Below are 22,500 nucleotides of genomic sequence, written 5' to 3'. Positions count from 1 at the left end.
GTCACTGTACGCGTGGAGCGCACTGCATTTCCTGGCACGATGCGCAGCGACTGCTCACATCCATTTGCCTTTGAACCAATTTCCGTCCCTCGCAAATGTCTTCAAAACATCCAATATTCGTAGGATGTAATAATCATTGAATAATCAACTATAATCATTTCTAGTCACGTGTCAACCGTAATCGTTAGTCTACTATATCGTTTCAATTCCGTTCTCCCGGAATTTTCACTGAAGGAATGCTATAGGCCTATAGAGGGAAATAGCAAATAGGCTAAAAGCTTAATTAATGTATGGTACTATTATCTTATATTCAGATATAAGATATGTGGGACAGTGATATGTACCATTTTAATTTTTAAATAAAACGGCAAGCCAAGGTTTGAGAAAACTGAGAAGGTAATCCCCTGGCTACACATGGTTTTTGTTTATTTTCATACGAAGACATGGACAAAAAAAGTCCTCTGCTGTCCGCAAGTAGTACTGCAACAAAAAATAAATAAATACATCTACAACTCTTGGCTTGTGAAATAGTGTAGGTTTCTTCCACGGGTAAAGATCTAGTTAGTACATGGCCTTTCCTCTATTTTTAACTTGGAGAATCCTCAGATATATGACGTCTCCGTCTCTTTGGTTGGTCATCAAGTACCACTACAATAAGTGACGTTTTCTAGTGAAGAATTCTGAAAAAGTCACCAAGCATGGTCAAATGTTTTACACCATCTTTTATTTTGATTAGTTACAAAACATAAATAAAATCAACAATTGAATTAGTTACAATTGTACAGTGGCTAAATCACCAGCAATAAAATTTTTAGTCATCTAGATGTACTTTGTTCAAATAACCTTGAATCATTGGTGCTCACTCAAGTACCTCCGGGGTCCCCTTGGCACAGCAATCACAAGTTTCAATGCTAAAAATTTTAAGAATGGCAATTGTCCTTCCATGATTTCTCAAATTGAATGAAAATTGTTCCTCTCAGTTAAAAACTGGGAGTTTTCACATTTAAATGGCTCAAAGATGAAAGTACTACATCCAGGGGAGCCCCATCACTAAGGTTGAGAACCAATGGCTTCAAAGTGGCAGATAACCTCAGCTTTTTTGCAACACTGATCATCAGTACACAATTTTACATTTTTTACAACCCCATTTCAAAATACAAAAATAATGCTTCTCTTTTTAGATTACATTTTGGTAACACTTCAGGATAGGGTGAGTTCCGACTTCCTCTGTTGTAAATAGCAAAGCATTGACGTGGTCAACAGGTTAGTGTTTGACTTGACAGCACAGTAGCTTACCACCACTAACAATGTGCCTTGGTTTACTGTAGAAATGTAGGTTGTTTTTTGTTGAAAAAAAAATTCAACACTGATATACTGAAAAAAAGTTAAAAGCCTCGGTACTCATTAGGTTTTCTTAATCTTTTTTTTCTTCTTTTCTAAATAAACATCCACAGGCTCAAGCATTACCACGAACTGGAAAGCTCCACAACAACAAATCAAATGCACTTAACTCTCTTTCTTTCTTTCTCTCTCTCGCTCTCTCTCTCTCTCTTTCACACACAGATAATCTCTCACTTCCTCTCTCTCTAAGCACTTTCTTTGCACATGACACAGAACATTCTTGAAGTCTGTTCTACAGGCAACATCTCTTCTTCAGACTCATCATTCACTCTGAACAGCTTCATTAAAAACCCAATGCACGTAAGGAAGGGCCTCTGCTAGACTGCAAATCTGACATTTTTTTTTTCATCAGTCCAATTCGAATTTAAACATTCACCAGCACACTTAGGGTAGGTAAGATTCATCTCTGTTTGACAGGCAACGCTTTCCTTTGACCACAGCAACGGTCATGTCTGTGCACAGGTCTGCGCGCGCGTGCATGCATGCGTGCGTGTGTGTGTGTGTGTGGGGGGGGGGGGGGGGCTATCTTGAGCTGTTGTCCTGCTGTGCACTTTTTTTTGTCTGGGTTCTCTTTGCTCAGGATTGACAGAAGCAGACGGGGCGTAAACACAGATGTGACACAGTGTCTGGTGCTGCTGTGCGTTACTGGGAGAGGCTGGTGCTGTGGTGATTACCATGGCGGTAGAAGTGATGCAGTACAACAGTACATACATACAATAACTTTATCACACAAGAGAAAAAAATACATCTTCAACGTAGTAACTCTAAAAGGCAATATAGGGATAGCCCATGTCAATGGTTTCCCCCCTTTTTTTTTTTAATCCACTTGGCAGTTTTATTAATCTCTCCTTCACCCATGTCATGACATGAAATGTTCCATTTGTGGAAGAAAATCCCTTTTGCCTAATGAATATGTAGACTGATTGATTTGTTAAACTGATTCATCATCACAGTTGAATCAGCTTCTGTGTGGATGTTCAATTCTCATTTCACAGTCGTTAACTTACGTCATATTGGGAAAGGGCTCAAATAGAACTCAATTCTGAATTCCCAAACAACAATGGGGATCTATGTTCATCTGTAAACGTTGTCTGTTGGAAAAAAAAAAAATGATCTGAAATCAGAGAAAGAAGGTATTATCTGCAATCACATTAATTTTAAAGTCAGTTGAAGAAAGAGGATATTCACTCCGAGTCTATTACAATGTACTGGATTGAATTAAAACGTAAAAGATTGTTGACAGCTGTTTTGTTATTTTACCCAAAAAAATGTAAATCCATCCTAACCTAATCTAAAAGGTTACCTCTATTTATCAATGCAAAATATAATACATGAGTCACATGCCTTGTCCGTGCACCACACTGTACAACAGTGTTTGGGGTTGCGCTAGTTACAGTAGCTAGGGGTGGTTGCCAGGTAATATGACCATGCTGGCGCAGAGTGACATGCTGCTGTTGCAACTGTTGTAATATCTCACTGTCAGTGGAGATTGTTTGTGCTATTGACGCTGATGATGATGGAGGCTTTGCTAGTTAACATCTGGTTGTTGTATCCGTGCTTAGGCTTAGTTTTCTTCTGAGCTATACAGACACACATCACAACAACACAGAAAAAATGGGTTCAGAGAACAGGTACTAATTGCACTTTTTTTTTCTTTTCCTTCAGAATTCAAATAGTCCTTAGAAGCGTTGATAAATTAAAAACAACAACAACAAAAAAAAAAAAAGCAAATATTAATAATTCATTTATAATGTCAAACATCTGGTCTCCATCACGTCTTGAGAGAGCTTGGGTCCAACTTGGTTGGATGTAAAACTTGACAGTGCCAAAATCACAGAAAAAGGATATGTATTAGGGAGAAAAAAGGTGAACACACACACAGACACACACACACACACACACACACACACACACACACACACACTACATAATTTATACACCCCAACACCCGTGCACAGCAACACTCATAACTGTCCCTTGCATTTCCTCCAATCTGTACATTCTGTACATTAGATTAAACACCTTCAGTTTCTCGCGTTCGTTCTTCTTACTCTTAACTGAAGTTATCCATAGTGATCTTTTTTGTTTTTCTCAGTATTCCTCATGAAAAACAAGACCATGACACAAAATCATTTTTTTTTGTTCACCTCTCTCAATCTCTGCCCTTATGTGGCTTCTGTTGACATCTACCTTTCTCCATCAACCACATTCTTTGTTTTTTCCCCCCTTTTGTTTGTTTTTCTATTCATTCCTTCACCGTCTCGTTTTTTTTTCTTCTCATATGTTCACTGTTGTCCCAGTGGGAGGGTGGAGTTGGGGGGTGTGGGGTGTAATTTGGCACTGGAAGGCAGAGCGGAGGTGGAGCATGAGGATGAGGAGCAGGAAGAGGGTGAAGAGGAGGAGGCGCAGGAGGAGGAGGCTGCCGCCACCGGGGCCAGACCGCTGGCCGGAGGCGCGCTGGAGGTGGCAGAGGGGCTGGCGGGTACAGCAGCAGAGGGGCTGGCGGGTACAGCAGCAGAGGGGGCGCCCACGCCGGGCATGATCGGCGCAGACACGGAGCTCTGGGTGGAGGAGGTGGTGGAGGAGCAGCAGGGGGCCGGCGGCGGAGGCGGCTGCCTGCTTGCGGGCACGCCGGTCGGGTAAGGCAGGCATCTGGGTGGGCATCTGTGCAGGGGGCATCGGCAGGGGCGGCGGGATGGAGGGCGGGCCAAGGGGCGCTGGGCCGGGGCGCAGCTGAAGGTGCTGCATGTGGAGCGGTGGCGACTGGAAGGGCAGCGGCTGCAGCGGCTGCAGCGGTGGCAGGTGGAGGCCCTGCTGGGGGGGCTGTGAGGGGGACACCACGGGCACGTGGGGCGGCGGCGCCGGTGCCTGGGGCTGCTGCTGGGGCTGGTGGGGCCCCCCGCTGGAGTACTGGGAGGGGGCCGTGGCGGGGAGGCCTGCGCTGGCTGGAACGGGCTGCGGGTTCAGAGGGGCCACGGGGAACCAGCCTGGTGGGGCGGTCTGCTGAATCTACATCAAAAGGAACTCTAGTTCATTAACTGTTGGCTTAATGGGCATTAGCGCTCTCATTTCTCATTACTGTTCAATTTCTAGGTAGATCAACTTTGCATATGGAACGTACAGCTTCATGGCATTAGGTGTGATTAGACAGTCTCAGCCTCTTTTAATTAGATGCACCTTGACAGCAGGGCGTACAGGCCTGCTTTGAATGTTCCCTGTCAAACTGAATTTCTGGGCGAAAGTTTTTTTTATACCTCAGTATGTTGATTCCAGCCACCTAATTCTTGTTCCTGCTGGATCTGTTTGATCTGATTGAGCGAGGGTTTGGGTTGGGCCGCGCCCACCGCCTCTTTCGTCCAATCATCTACCAGCTTGTGCAACTCATCTGTAAATGTGCTCTTCTTATTGGCTGGGCTCTGGGCCAGAGCAAGGTGGCCCTGCTCCCCAGCCGAGAAACTACTGGATTGCTGGATGCCTGAAAGGACGGAGGACGGGAGAGAGAGAGAGAGAGAGAGAGAGAGAGAGAGAGAGAAGAGAGAGAGAGAGAGAGAGAGAGAGAGAGAGAGTGAGAGAGTGAGAGTGAGAGAGTGAGAGAGAGAGAGTGAGAGAGTGAGAGAGAGAGAGAGAGAGAGAGAGAGAGAGAGAAAGAGAGAGAGAGAGAGAGAGAGAGAGAGAGAGTGAGAGAGTGAGAGTGAGAGAGTGAGAGAGAGAGAGTGAGAGAGTGAGAGAGAGAGAGAGAGAGAGAGAGAGAGAGAGAGAAAGATAGAGAGAGAGAGAGAGAGAGAGAGAGAGAGAGAAAGATAGAGTGAGAGTGAGTGTGAGTGTGTGTGAGAGAGAGAGAGAGAGAGAGAGAGAGAGAGAGTGAGTGAGTGTGAGTGTGAGAGAGAGAGAGAGAGAGAAAGATAGAGTGAGAGTGAGCGTGAGCGTGAGTGTGAGAGAGAGAGAGAGAGAGAGAGAGAAAGATAGAGTGAGAGTGAGTGTGAGAGAGAGAGAGAAAGATGAAAGATAGAGTGAGAGTGAGAGTGAGAGTGAGTGTGAGAGAGAGAGTGTGAGAGAGAGATAGAGTGAGAGTGAGTGAGAGAGAGAGAGAGCAAACTAGGGTAAGAAACTAAGTAAGAAATATTAAAATTCTCACACCACCACACTAAAGGCAGTAAATGTTGCAATCTGCATCAGCGGCAGTACCAGCATGTGTGACTCCATTGTTGTCCAGGTGGGAGTGGGGTCTGGGCCGCTGCTTGGTCTTCGCCGGCCGGGGCCGACGCGGGGAGATGGCTGGGGGCAGCGACGAAGGCAGGGGAGGGGTACGCGACAGCGGCGGCAGTGACTGGTGGTTGTCTTTGAAAGAGCGCAGATGCCTGTAGAGCTCCTGCAGCTCCCGGTTCTGCTGAGCCTGCAGGGACACCACCTCTTTGATGTGCCTGGGAGAGGAGAGGGGGAAGGGGGGGGGCAGATGGGGGGGGGGGGGGGGGGGTAATGGGGGATGGGGTGGAAGGCAGAACATCAAAAGGGAACAACAGGGTGGTGAGAAGGGTGAGAGACAGCGAGAGAGAATGAGAGAGAGGAAGGGAGAGAGAATGAGAGAGGAAGGGAGAGAGACAGCGAGAGAGAATGAGAGAGAATGAGAGAGGGAGGGAGAGAGAATGAGAGAGGAAGGGAGAGAGACAGCGAGAGAGAATGAGAGAGAGGAAGGGAGAGAGAATGAGAGAGGAAGGGAGAGAGACAGCGAGAGAGAATGAGAGAGAATGAGAGAGGGAGGGAGAGAGACAGCGAGAGAGAATGAGAGAGAATGAGAGAGGGAGGGAGAGAGACAGCGAGAGAGAATGAGAGAGAATGAGAGAGGAAGGGAGAGAGACAGCGAGAGAGAATGAGAGAGACAGCGAGAGAGAATGAGAGAGAGACAGCGAGAGAGAATGAGAGAGGAAGGGAGAGAGACAGCGAGAGAGAAGGGAGAGAGACAGCAAGAGAGAATGAGAGAGGAAGGGAGAGAGACAGCGAGAGAGAATGAGAGAGAGGAAGGGAGAGAGAATGAGAGAGGAAGGGAGAGAGAATGAGAGAGGAAGGGAGAGAGACAGTGAGAGAGAATGAGAGAGAGACAGCGAGAGAGAATGAGAGAGAGACAGCGAGAGAGAATGAGAGAGGAAGGGAGAGAGACAGTGAGAGAGAATGAGAGAGAGACAGCGAGAGAGAATGAGAGAGGAAGGGAGAGAGACAGTGAGAGAGAATGAGAGAGAGACAGCGAGAGAGAATGAGAGAGGAAGGGAGAGAGACAGCGAGAGAGAATGAGAGAGACAGCGAGAGAGAATGAGAGAGAGACAGCGAGAGAGAATGAGAGAGGAAGGGAGAGAGACAGTGAGAGAGAATGAGAGAGGAAGGGAGAGAGACAGCCAGAAAGAATGATAGAGGGAGGGAAAGTGAATAATGAGGGGTGCGGTGAAGAGGATGGGGGCGGTCAGGGAGGATGGAGATGGAGAGGAAGTGGGAACCAGAAGGGGGTGGAAGAGGAGAGAGAGACACACATACTCGGTCAATCAGAACTAGCTTTGGACAGTAGCAGCTAGCTAGTTAGCCCCCCCCCCATTTCCTTCTGGGAGCCACACAATGCGTGTGACCTCCTGGTATGAAATCCGCTGTATAAATAAAGTTTGATTTGATTTAATTTGACTTGGCCATCACAAATTAAAATACGTTTCCAGCAAGCATTCCAGTGTTGCCCCCTCGCTCACTTCTCTCGGAGCTTGTGCAGCTCCCTCCGCAGCTCCTCGTCCTCCATCTCGCTCTCCTCGTCGCTGCTGACCGGCGGCGAGTGGGCGTGCACTCGGGCCGGGTGGTGAGGGGGCACGGGGGTCCTCTTGCCCTCGTCCCTCTCGCCCCCCTCTCTCCCCCCCTTTGCCCTCCGCCTCTCGCCCCGCTCCAGGTCCGGCGAGACCGGGGAGCTGTCCGTCTGGCACTCGGCCGCCTTGGCCTCCGCTTGGGTGACGGAGAAGCGCCCCACTTTCCTGTGGGTGCTGCCCTGGCTGGCCGGAGCCTCGCTGGGGGGTGAAGGCTCGGAGACCTGGGGTACTGGAGTGACCTGAGAGCCAGAGAAGTTTCTTTAAGGCACCGATTAAGCTTAGGGAGCATCTCAGCTCTGCCAGCCAGCTGCACATTTCATTGCTCTACATTCTCACTTTAACACTTCCAACGCTAAGGCCTTTTTTTGACTCTGTTAGGTAGTCTGCCATGCCTGATATTTTTGTATATTTCACCTAACTAAAAACCATGAGGCAAAAATGGCATTTATGATTATATTCTCATTCATTTATGATTCTATGCAACAATGACACAATGTGCCCAAGTCATGATATTATCTACTGCAATGTTTTAACCTTTTGTGTTTGCCTTGCAAAGTACTGAGATTTATTATGTGTTTGCCTTGAGATTTATTACAGACAGACATGTTTTCTTCTGATTAAATCCAAAAATGAATAATGTTTTTCAACACTTCAAAAAGGAAGCTGCTGCCAGTGTGAAAGAATTCTAGCAAGTGTGAAAGAAACAGTTTTATTCTTCATGTAACCCACCAAGAGGTTTGATATCATTACGTCATATTGTAAGTAATGCCACGAGACAATGGCAGATTACTGCAATACTTATCTGTACATAGATCACAACCCTTCTGTGCAGTGGACAGATAGAAAGGTGTTTTTGTGAGAGATTAATCCACTTAGGCCAAATACACTAATAGCTATTTCTAGTGACCATAAGATTCTACTTTGAGGCTGCCATTGTAATCAGTCAATACATCTCATGGAATGGGTTACCTTAAGTAGGTACCTTTCTTAGTGTGTACGGTGTGAAGGCATATCATTTTTCAGGGGGTTTTATACATTTAGTTGGAGTTCAGACTTGAGAATAAAGTAGTCCTGTGTAGCACACCATGGTATTTGTACTACATCCCGCCTCGTTTGTATTTTAAATGGCCTCTGAGCTGACAGGTGCTCTAACTACCTGGAAACGCCCGCGTCGTGACTGCTCCTGTGGGACCTGGTCAGCGCTTTCTCTCTCCTCCTTCGCAGCCTGACTACTGGAGTTCCCATCTGTTGGGCAGATGGAGGACAGGAAGAGAAAGGAAAAAACGAAAAAAGAAAAGAAAGACAGAAAGCCGAAAGGTGGAGACACGCAGGACAGAGACAGACAGACAAGACAGACAGACAGACACGCAGGACAGAGAGAGACAGACAGACAGACAGACAGACACGCAGGACAGAGACAGACAGACAGACACAGACAGACAGACAGACCGACACAAAACAGAGAGGACAAAAAAAAAAAATCATCCATGGGCCCCGTGAGACACACGTTATACAGTAAATACACAACATGAAACGTGAGTGGACAGAACAACAGCCACCAAAGGGACAACACATAGGAGCAGACAGGGAGGGTGTGTGTGTGCGAGGACACAGACAAAACACAGACAGAGCACAGACAGAGCACAGACACAAAGGCAACCTGTTAATACATCTTCTAAATCACATCACACACATCGGCACAAGTGTTACAGAGCTGCGTCTACAAGCTTGCATGCAATGTCTATGAGAACGTGAGCCAGTTACTTTGATGGTGCAAGGTGACTATGGTGCATTTCAATATTTTTTTTTTTTTTTTTTTTCCATAATGATGATCTATGTATGCTTTTGATGCCGTAAGGAAAATGTCTGAATTATTATGCTGAAGTAGAACATGCTGACAGGTGACACGTGGTGGTGGTGTTTGGGATATGGGGTGTGTGGAGGGGCAGTGAGGACAAAAGCTTACGCAAAAAATATTTAAGTGAAGTAAGAACAGTGACAGAAAATGCAGTTTATGCAATGTGAATTTGAAAAGTCAATATCCAAATGCCCCAACCCCAACCGCACACTCACACACTCACACACACACACACGCACCACACAGCAGCATCCCATGCGCCTCTGCACTTTGACACAGGTCATGGTGTGGAATGTCTGAGAGTATTCTAGATCTACTATACACAGACAGTGTGTATGCGGATGCACTGTATCATTTCTGGGGCCTGATTTTTGTAGCTGACGTTTCAACCCAATGATACACCATCACATATACACACACGTATACTTCTTCAACATACATATACGCTGACACATATGTTCATGTAAATGATATGCTTATTATATATATCTAGTACATATGTATATCTAGCATAGAGGTTCATTTCGTGTAGACATGCGGTAAATAAATACAGTAAAACAAAATCCTACAAAAGCCTACCCACATAGGAAAGAACAGGATACCTTCTATACTCTGACCAGGGTGAACAGTGTAACGCAAGTCATGGTTATCATACTGGATCATCAGCATCTTGTCAAATTTGCATTAAATCATCCACTGAAAAAAGATTCATTCTCAGTCATGCACTGGTGGAAATTATGAGAGAAGGCATGGGCAATATAATATAATCGTTCATAGTCGAGATTGAAATTCTATATCCAAATTCAGATAATCTATTTCCCCGTGGAAAGTCATTCTCACAAGCTTTTTACAGTTGACCGTGTATCAAGATGCTTCAGATGGTATATATATATATATAAGATCGTAACAGTGACACACCAGTCATTACCAGTTCAGCTATATCCACTACATTACATGTGCTAGTCCCTGAACTTCTGAGTGCTGAGTGCTGAGTGCACATGTAATGTAGCATACACCTGGTTCATCGACCTGTGCAGGCGGGTCAAAGGTCAGGGGGGATGGGTTGACTGGGCGGGGCAATACTGCGCCAGTGACTGAGGGAAGGCCTGAGATTGGCTGGCATTACACCCCAGTGCCCATGTGCGAGACAGACCAGGAAGTGCACCAGGAAGCATCAGATCTCTCTTCCTACATTCTCTCCCTCTATTTTCCTCCTCTATACTCCTCTGTTCTTTTCCCTGGGTGGGTAACCCATGCAAAAAGAAATATGTAAGATAAATTAAAAGGACAAAAACAAAGAAGCTACAAAGTAAATTTAGCACAAAACATCTGCAAAACAAACAATTCTGTAACAATAATGTATTGTGTACTAGTGATATCAGTGGACAAATTAGAATAGCCACAAGCGCATTGCAGTTATAACTAATTGGATTAATAATTAATTATTAATACTAACAGTGATAAAAGTTAGATGATGCCTAGCTAGCAGAGTGTTGGTCAGCTAAAATAATCAAGCTATATTACTTTCCATCTACACAATCACTTCCCCCACAAATCATTCTCTCTCTTTCGTACGCTCTTTCTCTCTCTCGCTCGCTCTCTCTCTCTCTCTCTCTCTCCTCAGACGCTACCTTGCTGGACTCTGGGCTTCTTGAACAAGCTGGCGGAGTGGCGCAGTTTGCACGCCCAGCTTTTGAATTTGCGAGTCCAGGATTTCTTGCTAACAGGATTTCTGATACTAGGACATGTCAGGTTTAGGCCAAAATATCCACCTCCTGCATTGTGCTGCGGCGGGGCTCCGAGGCCGACGGGGGTCTGCTGCGTGGGCGGGGCCGGAGGCCACGAGGCGTCTCCTGGGGCACTCCTGTCAGAGAGGGGGGGGGCAGCCTGGGGAAGGGGGGCAGGGGGGGGAGAAAAGACAGGTGAGCATCCGAGAGACAGGTGGTGGCGCTGGGGGCGGACACCCATGCTGAGGTCTAGACTAGCACCTTAAAAGTAAAACATGACAGCTTCACATGATTCATTATAGTGACATAACAAGACTGGTTATAAATTGACCAAACCGAAAAGACACATGCATACCAACAAGCACTCACTAATGTAAAATGAAGATTCTGGCAAGAAATATCATTCACTCGGATCTTCTACGGACACCCGAAAGATCAATAATGGATCAGATAACAGACAGTATTAGGTGTATACAATTGGTTGATCCAAATAAGGTTACTGAGGGAGGCAATCTACCAATACAGTGGCCTATTAAGCTGTATGCTTGCCTAATTCCAAACACATATCTGCCTCTAACGTCGTTTGGCCAAGTAATATTATATGTGCCGTTTCATTAAAGTCTGCATTTAATTATAAACATAAAAAAACCTTACTACTTCCAGTACTCCCTTGTTATAAAGCCTCTTATGAATTCTTGTGTCTGGAAATGACAACAGCTCAGACAACCAATTACAGCGGTTGTCTTTGACTGTGGAGGGGGAACGAGCGTGAACATGCGTCATAACTAATGATGTGGACTGGCGGTATGATTAATATTACTTAATATGAAAGACCCAAATCAATGTTGAAAGTCTCTCCAGCTGCCCAAACGCTTAACGACTTAAATGGACCATCAAGCACCCCGGGTTCCAGCGGATCTCTGTGACTATGTGGTGAGTGACTATTGGGCTTATAACTACAGGCTACTTCAGAGACAATGGTCCCATTATAGGGGGAATCACCTCTGATGTCCTCAGTGGCTAAGCGCCATATTTCTCACGGGAACTTGGAAAACATAAATGGTTAGCCAACGCCCAAGCTCCAACCTCCTTTTAAAGCTGATATCTCTCTTCTGTCCTTTTACGACTATTTGGTAATTTAGACTCGTTAAGTAACACTTGGTCCGTGGCCTGGTTGTTAATGACATTAAAAGGGTATTAGCAGAAAGAAGCTACATTTTCAAATGCACGTCAAATGTACATGAAAGAGTTAGCTAGCAGGCTACATAAGATGAAAATCAGTGAGCATGTCTGTTTTTTTGCTAGAATTATTTATCCTACCTACATTAAAATATTACCTGAAATGCATAGCTAGCCCACGGTTTGCATTTCTTCAATTTAAACCTTTTTTTTAGGCTAAATGTCACCCTGAGACATGCTAAGCAGCTACATGCTACTGAAAGAACACTTGCATTACCATTGAACTGATGTATGTGTCACACCCAAGCAGAGATAATCTATGACTAATAGTGACAGGCCATCACACACAGTGGCACAACACCACAGCAAACAGCAGAGGTAGAATTAAACGCTCACACCAGCAAACCAGACTTACGAGGACTTTGGTATCACTGGGAGAAGGCACAGCAGCCTGTCCATGGGGGGGAGACAAGATGGAGGAGGGAGGGGTGGAGGAGGAGGAGGAGAAGGAGGGGACGGGCTGGTGCTCCACAGGGGCGGCTGCAACAGAAGCAGGCAGGCCGGCCAAGGCCTGCTGAACCTCTTCTGCGTGGCGGGCCCTGTCCAGCTCAGGGGAGGTGGAGGAGGAACGCGGGGTGGTGCAGGACGTGCTGGAGGTGGAGGAGTGAGGGGAGGTGTCAGAGGAGGAGGCTGGGGGGTAGGAGGAGGAGGAGGGAGCGACGGCGGGGAGCGAATGGGGCTCCGACGACTCCTCCCCACCCGCCGAAGCCGAGAGCGCTGTCGCTCCGGTCGACGAGGAGGAGGCGTTGCCGGGAACAGCGGAGGAGCCTGCGGAGGCTCCGGCTCCCGCCCCAGCTCCACCGGGCGCCGCCCCTCCGCCGCCGCCACCACTGTACTCCTGATACAACAGGTTCCTCAGCTTCTCGTCCAGGGTCTTTATGCGGTTGTCCACGAACTCGATTTTGGGGGGCCCTTCGCTGTCAGACTCCGCCACCGAGGAGGGTTGGACCGGGGAGGGGGTGAGCGTGTGGGTCAGTGCCGGGAGCGGAGCGGCCTCGGAGGAGCTGAGGGGTAGCTGGGGGAGAGAGACGTCGGAGGACGAGGGCGGCACCTGGGGCGTGTGCTGGTAGCCCGAGGTGTCATCGGTAGTGCTGGCCTCTCCTGTGGAGAGCTCCGACTCTGACTGCAGGAAGGAGGGCTGCTTCTGAAGAGGCTGGGGAGCTGGAGGCATGGGTTGCTGCTGCGGCTGCGGCTGCGGCTGCGGCTGCGGCTGCGGCTCGAGGGGCAAGGGCTGGGACAGTGGCAGCTGGGCCTGTACTATGTGCTGGGGAGTTTGCTCTCGAGGCACTGCCTGCTGAATGGGGGCCTGCATCTGTGGCCGGAGCTGCGGTTGCTCCTGAACAAACTGCTGTATCTGGGGTGCCTGTTGCTGCTGGAGAGGCTGCTGGAGCTGCGGCTGTGGCTGCTCTACGCTGGGCTGAGCCCACTGCTGAAGGAGCTGTGGCTGGTGCTGAAGCGTCACTGCCTGCTGCTGAAGGGACTGCAGCTGCTCTGCAGGGGCCTGCTGGAGCTGCGGCTGGGGTAGTGGGCCTGGCTGCAGGACTGTTTGCTGCTGCACTGTTTGCAACAGAGGCTGCTGCATCTGCAAGGGAGGGGTGTACTGTGGTTTTAGCTCCTGCGGCACGACGGGCATTATCTGCCCCGTGAGAGTGGGCTGAGGCTGGACTGGGAGGAGTGGCTGTTGGACTGGGAGTGGCTGTTGGACTGGGAGTGGCTGCTGGACTGGGAGTGGCTGTTGGACTGGGAGTGGCTGCTGGACTGGGAGTGGCTGCTGGACTGGGAGGAGTGGCTGTTGGACTGGGAGTGGCTGTTGGACTGGGAGTGGCTGCTGGATTGTCTGCTGCTGCTGCTGCTGCTGCTGCTGCAGGATCTGTTGCTGTAACAGAAGCTGCTGTTGCATTTGAAGCTGCACTGCTGCCTGTTGAGCATAAGGAGTCTGCTCCAGGACAGCCACAGGCAGCTGGACTGGCTGGACAGGAGGCCCCTGCTGAAGGGGTTGTGGTCGCTCTGCTGGGTGGCCAGCATGGCTGACGGGGGGAGCCGGAGAGGGGGCGTGACTGGAGGAAGATGAGAGTGAGGTACGCTGCTCCCCCTCTGATAGACACTGCCCTTGGGGGGCTTCGGCCACCCCGAGCCCAACGGAAGAGCCTATGCTGGAGGCGGGTGTGACTACAGCCTCAGCGACAGGCAGAGGGGCACTGACTGGGGCTACGATCTGGCTGGGCAAGATAGCAGTGGGCACATGGGTTAAGCTGGCGCTACCAGAGGCCTGGTCAGGCATGGCTACAGAGACGACAGGCGGTGCGTCGTGGGCAGCAGAGGCTGGGGGAAGGTGGTGAACTACTGCAGAAGCCGGGGCAGAGGTCGAGTCAGAGGCAGTAGTGTCAGGAGCAGGGGCGGCAGCGGCTGGGGCAGACATAGAGGCAGGGGCAGACACAGTGGAGACCGGAGGGGAGGAGGCAGACGGCACAGGGCAGGGAGGGGAGGCTATCCAAGGGAAGGATTCGGAGCGCTGTGATCCCTCGCGGTCTGGAGGCAAGGAAAGGAAAGGAAAGAGAAGACAATTAAGACCAAATCATTATCTGATGTCTCATGGGCGATGTTACAGTTCTTTGAAAACAACCAGTAGCTCAGGGGGGGGGGGTGTGATGGTAAAGGCCACCTTTCTCAGACTCTCCGAGCTGTAGGGACTGGCCCTCTCCACATGGGGGCGGTGTGGAGGCTCCCTGGTTTGACTGGGAGTCACGATGCCGGATCGTCTGGTTGATGAAGAAGCGCCAGCGGCCTACGGGAGACGCCTGCGGGGCTGAATCCACTGATATGAAGACAGGAAGATGATGAGGAAGAAAATCTAACTAAGTCATATGTTTGATAGGAATGTGAAAAAACGACTGTTCAAATACTTTTGGTGAAATCTCTCTTTTTTTTTTTTTTACTCCAACCAACCACACAGTAAAAATGATATTCTGTCAACGTACATTTGAGCATCTGAAATCATTTCAAATGATGGCTAAGGATGAAGCAAATAAACTCACTTGATGAAGGGGTGCTCACGTGCAGCTGTTCCATCGACCCAGCCTGCCAAGGAGGGATTGCAGTGCCATTTAGCTGTTTACTTTTACATTTGTAATTTGTAATATCACTACAAAAGTAAATGTCATAAATAATCTTCAGGCACCCAGATCAATTCCAAATTAAAATACATACCAAGTGATTATTCACTGACTCCGTACTCTAGTTTCTAATAAAAGTAATCGAAGTTCTTACATAAGGGATGTTGTACATGTTAACACAGACAGGGAGGGATCAATACTCATCACGAACAATGCATTCTGTAAATTGTATGTCATTGAATGTGATGTACACCAGAAACCCAAATTAGATTTAGGGGCCAATTGCCTAATGGCAACTCTCCCAGAACATACTGTACTGCAGCCAATTAGGTGAATAACATACGGGGGAGATAACTCGGAACAGAGTATACATTTGGTGCTTCATCTCTGGGTTACACAGAAACTACAAGAAATACACAAACCTGTGACTGAGTTGGCAGGATTTCCGAAGCTCTCTTTACTATGGTTCGTAGGTCCTCAACAAATATTTCCTTCTCTGAATTAAGGACAAAGTCCTCCTCCACCTTCACAGCAAGGATTACAATACAAACAAGTCCACAGAACCGTTACAAAACAACTTAATAAAAATGACTATGTAAACATGATTAATCAAAAGTGCTGTTGAACACTTGAAATTGGAAAAGGAAGTATGTGTATGTCACCATGTAATCTGCAATATCCTCTGGAGCGTCACCCTCAGCATCAAACTTGAAGGTGACCATTTTGTTAGTGTGAGTCTCAAGCTGGCATTCCACCATGTTGTCTCCAGTGTTGGACACCTGAGGGAGGAGGTTTCCTCATTAAAGTTTATGTCTACTTTATTTCAACATCAACACTTGGTTTAAAAAAAAAAAAAAAAAACATGGCCTCTTATAGTAAAGGGTTTTAAGCAAAGGTGGCGTGCTTGCCTGGAGCATGCTTAGCTGAAAATGAGTAGTCTTGTCTGCCCTCTGATAGGATGATCTCCTCTGTAATTTCAACCGATCCAATTTCCCATTGGCCCACAGCTGTAGAGCTTCTTCTCCATTGGCTGGGGCAGAGCTAGGAGGTAAGACAGATACAAATCCGAACATAAGCCTCAATAGGAGAGGTATAGGCTATGAAACCTGACTTGTCAGCATCAGAAGGAGGAGATCAATACACTTTAATCAATCAAAGAATAGCTGAATGTGATGCCTACCCAGATGACGAATGCTTGTTAGCAGACTGGCCTTGACTCTCCTATGGGTACAGTACACATTGAAAAGGAGGGACATAAAATACATTCATCATACAGAACATTCTAAACGGAACTCAAAGAAAGTGGCAGTTGTAGGATTTTTAAGATAATAGTAGCTTCATGTTGTTCTCTACGAGAAAGTATGCTTGTTGTAGCATTTGAGATTAAATTAGGTTAGTATTGATCATTTTAATAGGTTTTTGTTAAACCACAGAAAAGATAGTTATAATATTTAGTAATGAATACGGCATCTTCTACCTTCGAAAGAGACCATGAAATGGTCCATTTAGTTCCATTTAGGTTTTGGACCTAGTCCAGCTGTCTGCCTGTTCTCTCATTTAAGTGTTGACATTTAGCATGTGATGTTCCTCGTTTTGTATGTATGCCAGGGTGAGTGATCAGTCGAGGGGTTGTGAGTGCTTCAGTACCTGAGCAATACCCAGCAGAGCAGGGTCACATTCCGCTAGGGAGGTTGGGGGCAGCGAGGGACCGTTAGAGCCGAGGGTCTGGAAAGCAGTGGCAGGATATGGGGATATGGGGACCACGTCAATCACCCCCAGGTAGCTGGCAGGTACCCCAGCTTGAGCAGGGCACTCGGGGGCAGGGGGGACAGTGGGGTGAGCGGCTGGCAGAGCAGTGTGGAGATAAGTGGTGGCATGAGATGGACTTGGGGGTAACTGCTGAGGTTGGAAGGCCATGTGTGGAGGATACAGAGGTTGGTCTGATCCTGCTTCGGTCTCAACATGTGTCTGTGTGTGGGACTGTGTCTGGACCATCTGGGCAGGAGTCTGTGTCTGGATGTGCGTCTGGGGCTGATTGCTGGTCTGAGTCTGCGTATGGGCAGGCAGAGGGCCCCCTCGAGGAGGGACCTGGTGTTGAGGTGATGGTGGCGACGGGCCAGCAACAACCTGACTGTACAGGGGAAGAACTCTGGGCGGGGCCTGGGTCTGTGCGGAGGACTGAGGTGTTGGCTGGGGAGTGGCCTGGGGCTGACATGAGAGCTGACTGTGCTGCTCCAGGGGAACCACCGCCTGCTGTGTGGGAATGCTTTGCTGCTGCTGCTGCTGCATGAAAGGCTGTGTTGTCGTTGAAGCGGCCTGATGCATCTGCTGCTGCGGGACCTGTGGAGCTGGCGGCAGCTGCAGCTGCTGAGGCTCAAACTGCGGTGTTGCCAGAGGCTGCGGTGTTGCCAGAGGCGGCACCATTGGTTGCACGCCTGCGTTCATGGGTTGATGCTGGGCCTGGATGATGTGCTGGGGCTGAACCTGGGTCGGGATGTGTGCCTGACTGCTCTGCGGTGTAAATTGTTGTGGTGTCGAGCTCATGGGAGCAGGGCAGACTGTGGGTGCCGTAGTGACGGCAGCAGCAGCGACTGCACCTGGAGACAGCATCATTTGTTGGTACTGTACCACTGGCTGTTGTTGCATGGATTGAATAGTGAGGTCCGATTGGACCGATTGAACTGTTGATTGCACTGGCTGTGCTGCTTGAGTGTACTGTGATGACAGCGGTATAGCGGGAGCCTGCTGTTGTGTTTGTATCTGCCCTTGCATTGGCACACTGGGGGGTGCCATTGTCTGCTCAGGTTGGATTGGCCCGGGGATCGGAGCGACGGACAGGATCTGAGCTGGGGCTGGCAGCATCTGACCCTGAGGCTGAATCTGAGTGAGTGCCTGGGCCTGAGCAAATGCTTGAGCTTGCATCTGAGGCTGCAGTGCTGCCTGGGTCTGCATGGGTGCCTGCACTTGTTGTGTAGATTGGAGAAGAACCTGGGGCTGGCTCGCATGGGGCTGTCTTTGGACAGGAGGCATGGGTTGAGGCAGTGCTTGCGTCTGGGTCGGTATAAATGCCTGAGGAGGCTGCACTTGTGGCGCGCTGTGCCCCTGGTTCTGGAGATGGGCGGCTGCTTCACCGTGACTCGGGACTGGTACCGGTTGGATCTGAGGCTGAACAGCAGCCTGGAGCGGAATCTGGGGTTGAACGTGAGCCGGAACAGCCTGAACCTGTCCAGGAACTTGAGCGGTGACCTCAGGGGCTGCTTGAATGATGCCAGAGATCTGGGACTCCACCACAGAGCTCCTATGCTGATGCTGCTGCTGGGAGAGCAGAGCTTGTTGCTGCTGTACTAATGCTTGCTGCTGCTGCTGCTGATGATCCACTTGCTGCTGAGTGAGACTCGAGTGCAGCTGGTGAGGCATTGCTTGCTGCTGACCGATCTGTTGCTGCATGATCGCTTGCTGCTCTTGTGGGAGTTGGGCAGGCGCCGGGTCGATTTGTTCGATGTGCTGGGGTCCGCTGTGATGCTGGACCACCGCCGCTGCTGGATCCATCTGCTGCTGCTGCTGCTGCAACAAAACCTGCTGCTTAAGATGTTGCTCCGCCTGCTGCTGCTTCAGTAAAGCTTGCTGTTGCTCAATCTTTTGGTGTTGGAATAAAACCTGCTGATGTTGCATAAGGACATGCTGTTGCATCTGCTGTTCTCTTTGCTGCTGCAGTAAGGCCTGTTGTTGTTGCTGCTGTAGCTCCAACTGTTGCTGTTGTTCCCACTGCTGTTGTAACATGGCCTGCTGCTGTTGCTCTAGCTGTTGTCTTAAAGCTTGATGCTTTTGCTCTAATTGTTGTTGCAGAGCAGCTTGCTGCTGTTGCTCAATTTGATGCTGCTGCTGTTGCTGTAACAGTGCCTGTTGCTGCTGCTTTTCCAACTGCTTTTGTTGCAATATCACCTGTTGCTGTTGTTCGAACTGCTGTTGGTGTTGTTCATACAACAGGGCTTGCTGTTGCTGTTGCTCCATTTGATGCTGTAGTAACGCCTGTTTTTGCTGTTGCTCAATTTGTTGTTGCTGTAGAAGAACTTGCTGTTGTGGATCATTCGGCTGTGGAACCAAAACCTGTTGTGGCTGGCTTTGCTGTTCTATCAGCTGTTGCAGTGGCGCTTGTGTTTGCTGCTGCTGCAGCAGTAGCTGTTGTTGTTGTCGTTCTATCTGTTGTTGTTGTTGGTGGTGATGCTGCAGGTAGGATTGCTGCTGCTGTTGCTGCTGCTGCTGCTGCTCCAGCTGCTGCTGGATTAATAGTGCCTGCTGCTGCTGCTGTTCGATCTGTAGCTGCAGTAACAGGGCTTGCTGTTGCTGCTGGGTGGGTTGCTGCTGCTGTATCTGACCTTGTGGCTCAGCCTGTTGTGGTACAAAGACCTGCTGCTGCTGCTCTATTTGATGTTGCAAAATCATACATTGCTGTTGTTCACTCGATGGCTGTTGCAAATGGGCTTGCTGGGGATGATGCTGTTGTGTATGTTGCATCACAGTTGGTTGCTGTGGTAGTCCTGGGTGGGGCTGGATGTACGTTTGCTGCGTCTGTGGTTCAATCTTTTGCGGTAGAACTTGCTGCTGCTGTGGCACAGGCACGTACGACTGCTGTGCTGAGCTGTGGTTGGGCTGCTGCTGCTGCTGCTGCTCCTGCTGCTGTGCGATCAGAGGCTGCTCGGCCTGCTGTGGTATTCCTGCGTTAGCATGCAGCGGCTGCTGCTGCGGCTGCTGCTGCGGCTGCTGCTGCAGTGGAGCCCCTTGTTGCTGTGTCTGCTCTATCTGTTGCTGCATGAGAACAGCTTGAGGCTGCGTGATCACATTAGCCGTCTGGTGCTGCAACAGGGCTGCCGGTGCGTCCAGCGCTGCCTGCTGCTGCTGCTGCTGCTGCTGCTGCTGAACTATGGCTAGCTGTGTTTGCTGGGGAAGCATTTCATGCGGAAAGGGTGTGGGCTGAGTTTGCTGTGCGATCGGGACAGCCCCTCCTATCACTCCTGTGGCATCTCCGATTGACATGGGAGCGGTGAGGATGCCAATAGGGGCCTGCTGGGGCGAGACGGGGGGGACGTAGGACTGCGACTGAACTATGGAGGTGTGTGGAGTGGCGCCGTCCATTGATTGAGAGGGAAGTGGCATTTGAGTGGCATTGGGTGGGCATGCCTGAAGGGACTTTAGGCAGAGATGGATTTTAGACAGGGATGATTATGTGAGCGGGTGGTTGGGAATGGAAGAAATGGTAGCGGGAGGGAGAGAAAGGTTGCGGTGAAAAGAGAAAGGAAGAGCTTAGCATTAGTATCAGGGATCAATCATCATCATCAGGAAGCAACAGCATATTTCAAGAGTACCTCATTTCAAATCAATATCGAATCGGAAACTGTATCTACGCCGTCATTGAGATGTTTGTAAAAAACTAAAACAAAATTGTTCAAGTTTGAACATGCATCTGCATCTTTGGCTGACTTTGCGGTCAATAACTAAGCTATGCTAATTATGCTAAATTATGCATATTGTATTCATGGATGCTTGGCTGTGTCTGGGCAACGAAACCCGCCCGTATGAGGCAACACAACTTTGTTAAGAACACAACTGTAATTATAATCTTAAACACATTCATAAACAAAGATGCAAAAGATACGAATAAAATATATAAATCATAGGTACAATGCAGGAGAGAAGAGAAGAGAAGAGAATTTCCACATTCAGTAAAAAAAACTTCCACACCAAAGACAATAAAATCAAAAAAAGTCGAACAGGCTGCGACTTCATTTAATACGCCACTTACACGTCCTGAGGGGCATATAAATAATATCTATAAATATAACAGTTTCCATTCTGGATGGGCCAGTGAGCAAAACGAGTTGCCTCTTATCAGAGCAAAAACAGCATAGGGATGTGAAGTAAAGTAAAGTAAAGTATGAGGACCTATGATATGATATCTATGTATTTTAAATCATAAATCCTCATATCATAAAGACGACTTTAAATTCTAACATAAAACGTATTGTTGAAGAAAAAGTAATTGAACTGTTATGAGATCGTTGATTAGCGCTAGGGGTGGTGTGCAGTGGATCCCTAAAGGATATCTCTCCGCCTTTGAAATATTCAAATCAGAGACTCCAGTCATACAAATACTTCTAATCCTGAGGTGGTGTGCTTGTATATTAAGACAGTCTCCCTAGGTATATGTCCAGCAGAAGAGAGATTTTGAGTGCATGTAAGGTGAGAGACACCAGACAGAAAGCCAGAGACTGGGACACGAGGGAGACATTCACCTGGGAATACTGCTGCAGCACGCTTGGTGAGACCTGTGTTGCCATAGTGACAGGCTGAATGAAACTATGAGCCACTGACATGTTTGGAGCCCCACCACCACCACTTTGGCCAATGGACATGCCAGACATTCCACCACTCTGGCCAATAGGCATGTTTGGATCCCCTCCGCTCTGACCAATAGGGAGCATCTGGGGGTGGGACAGAACCCCTGCACTCTGCAGTGCCTGATAAATAAAGAGAACAATGCTTAACCCCACAATCATGTCATTTTTTTACTCAACAATAGGCTTTTTAGGTTAGGTGCCCACCAACATGTTTGGTGCTAAAGCTTTTTGTTATGACTAGAGCTCTGGTGTCTGAGAGAGTAATTACATAACACAACATGGGCATGGCTTATTGATCATTGAGTAATAAGTGATGATCTTACTACCGTATATGACTACTTACAGTTGGGGCCGAGGGGTAGCTGGGCTGAGCAGGTGCGTATGGGTTCCCAGACTCCCCCTGCGGTAGGAGGACTTGGTTCGTTCCACTTGTAAAGGATTCACAGCTTGCTGCAGAGATGCTCTCCCCCTCTGCGTAAGATAAGAGAATGACTCAGACTCCAGTCACTGGCGTGTCCTGTATCAGCCACTGGCAACAGCTCAACCCAAACACAATCAAGCCCAACCTATGACCACAACATTACTGTAAACCCTCATCAACCTAGATGATGACAAAAACAGATCTTTAAATGAATCTAATCCTGGTCATCCATCATTTCAGTGACAAACCATGCTGTTCATGCAAGCTTTAAAAAAAATTGAATCCAGAGTAGCTGAAACTGACTTGGAATAGGAGAAGCGTGTGCTGATCCTGTACCTGTTAGGCCAGAGGCACTGCTGTGGATGGTCTGCTGTCTGACGTGCTGGTCCACCTCCGGCAGCTCCTCTGCCTCCCCGTGGCCCCCGGTGGCCCCCACAGCACTGGGGGCCGCCCCTGGGCCCATGGAGGAGGGGCAAGAGGGGTGGGAGCAGGAGTAGGAAGCGGAGGTGAAA

The 22,500-nt window shown here is 48.6% G+C and overlaps 1 protein-coding gene across 1 annotated transcript in view; it reads right to left on the bottom strand.

Moving 5' to 3' along the window:
* Positions 1-2,880: 2,880 nt before the first annotated feature.
* Positions 2,881-22,500, bottom strand: part of si:dkey-151g10.3 (serine/threonine-protein kinase WNK2) — a 46,268-nt gene continuing 26,648 nt past the window's right edge. The window contains 17 exon segments of the mRNA XM_042707505.1: positions 2,881-2,981; positions 3,831-4,410; positions 4,656-4,876; positions 5,587-5,822; positions 7,128-7,474; positions 8,392-8,480; positions 10,725-10,980; positions 12,415-14,588; positions 14,722-14,874; positions 15,095-15,137; positions 15,595-15,696; positions 15,835-15,951; positions 16,081-16,213; positions 16,353-16,393; positions 16,820-20,359; positions 21,911-22,038; positions 22,325-22,500. The exon segment at positions 22,325-22,500 is cut by the window's right edge and continues 284 nt beyond it. Of these exon segments, the coding sequence (XP_042563439.1) occupies positions 2,881-2,981; positions 3,831-4,410; positions 4,656-4,876; positions 5,587-5,822; positions 7,128-7,474; positions 8,392-8,480; positions 10,725-10,980; positions 12,415-14,588; positions 14,722-14,874; positions 15,095-15,137; positions 15,595-15,696; positions 15,835-15,951; positions 16,081-16,213; positions 16,353-16,393; positions 16,820-20,359; positions 21,911-22,038; positions 22,325-22,500 (8,437 nt within the window).

Source organism: Clupea harengus, chromosome 4 (assembly GCF_900700415.2).
Source record: "Clupea harengus chromosome 4, Ch_v2.0.2, whole genome shotgun sequence".
Classification (NCBI taxonomy): Eukaryota; Metazoa; Chordata; class Actinopteri; order Clupeiformes; family Clupeidae; genus Clupea; species Clupea harengus.
This window is presented reverse-complemented; position numbering and strand designations above follow the sequence as displayed.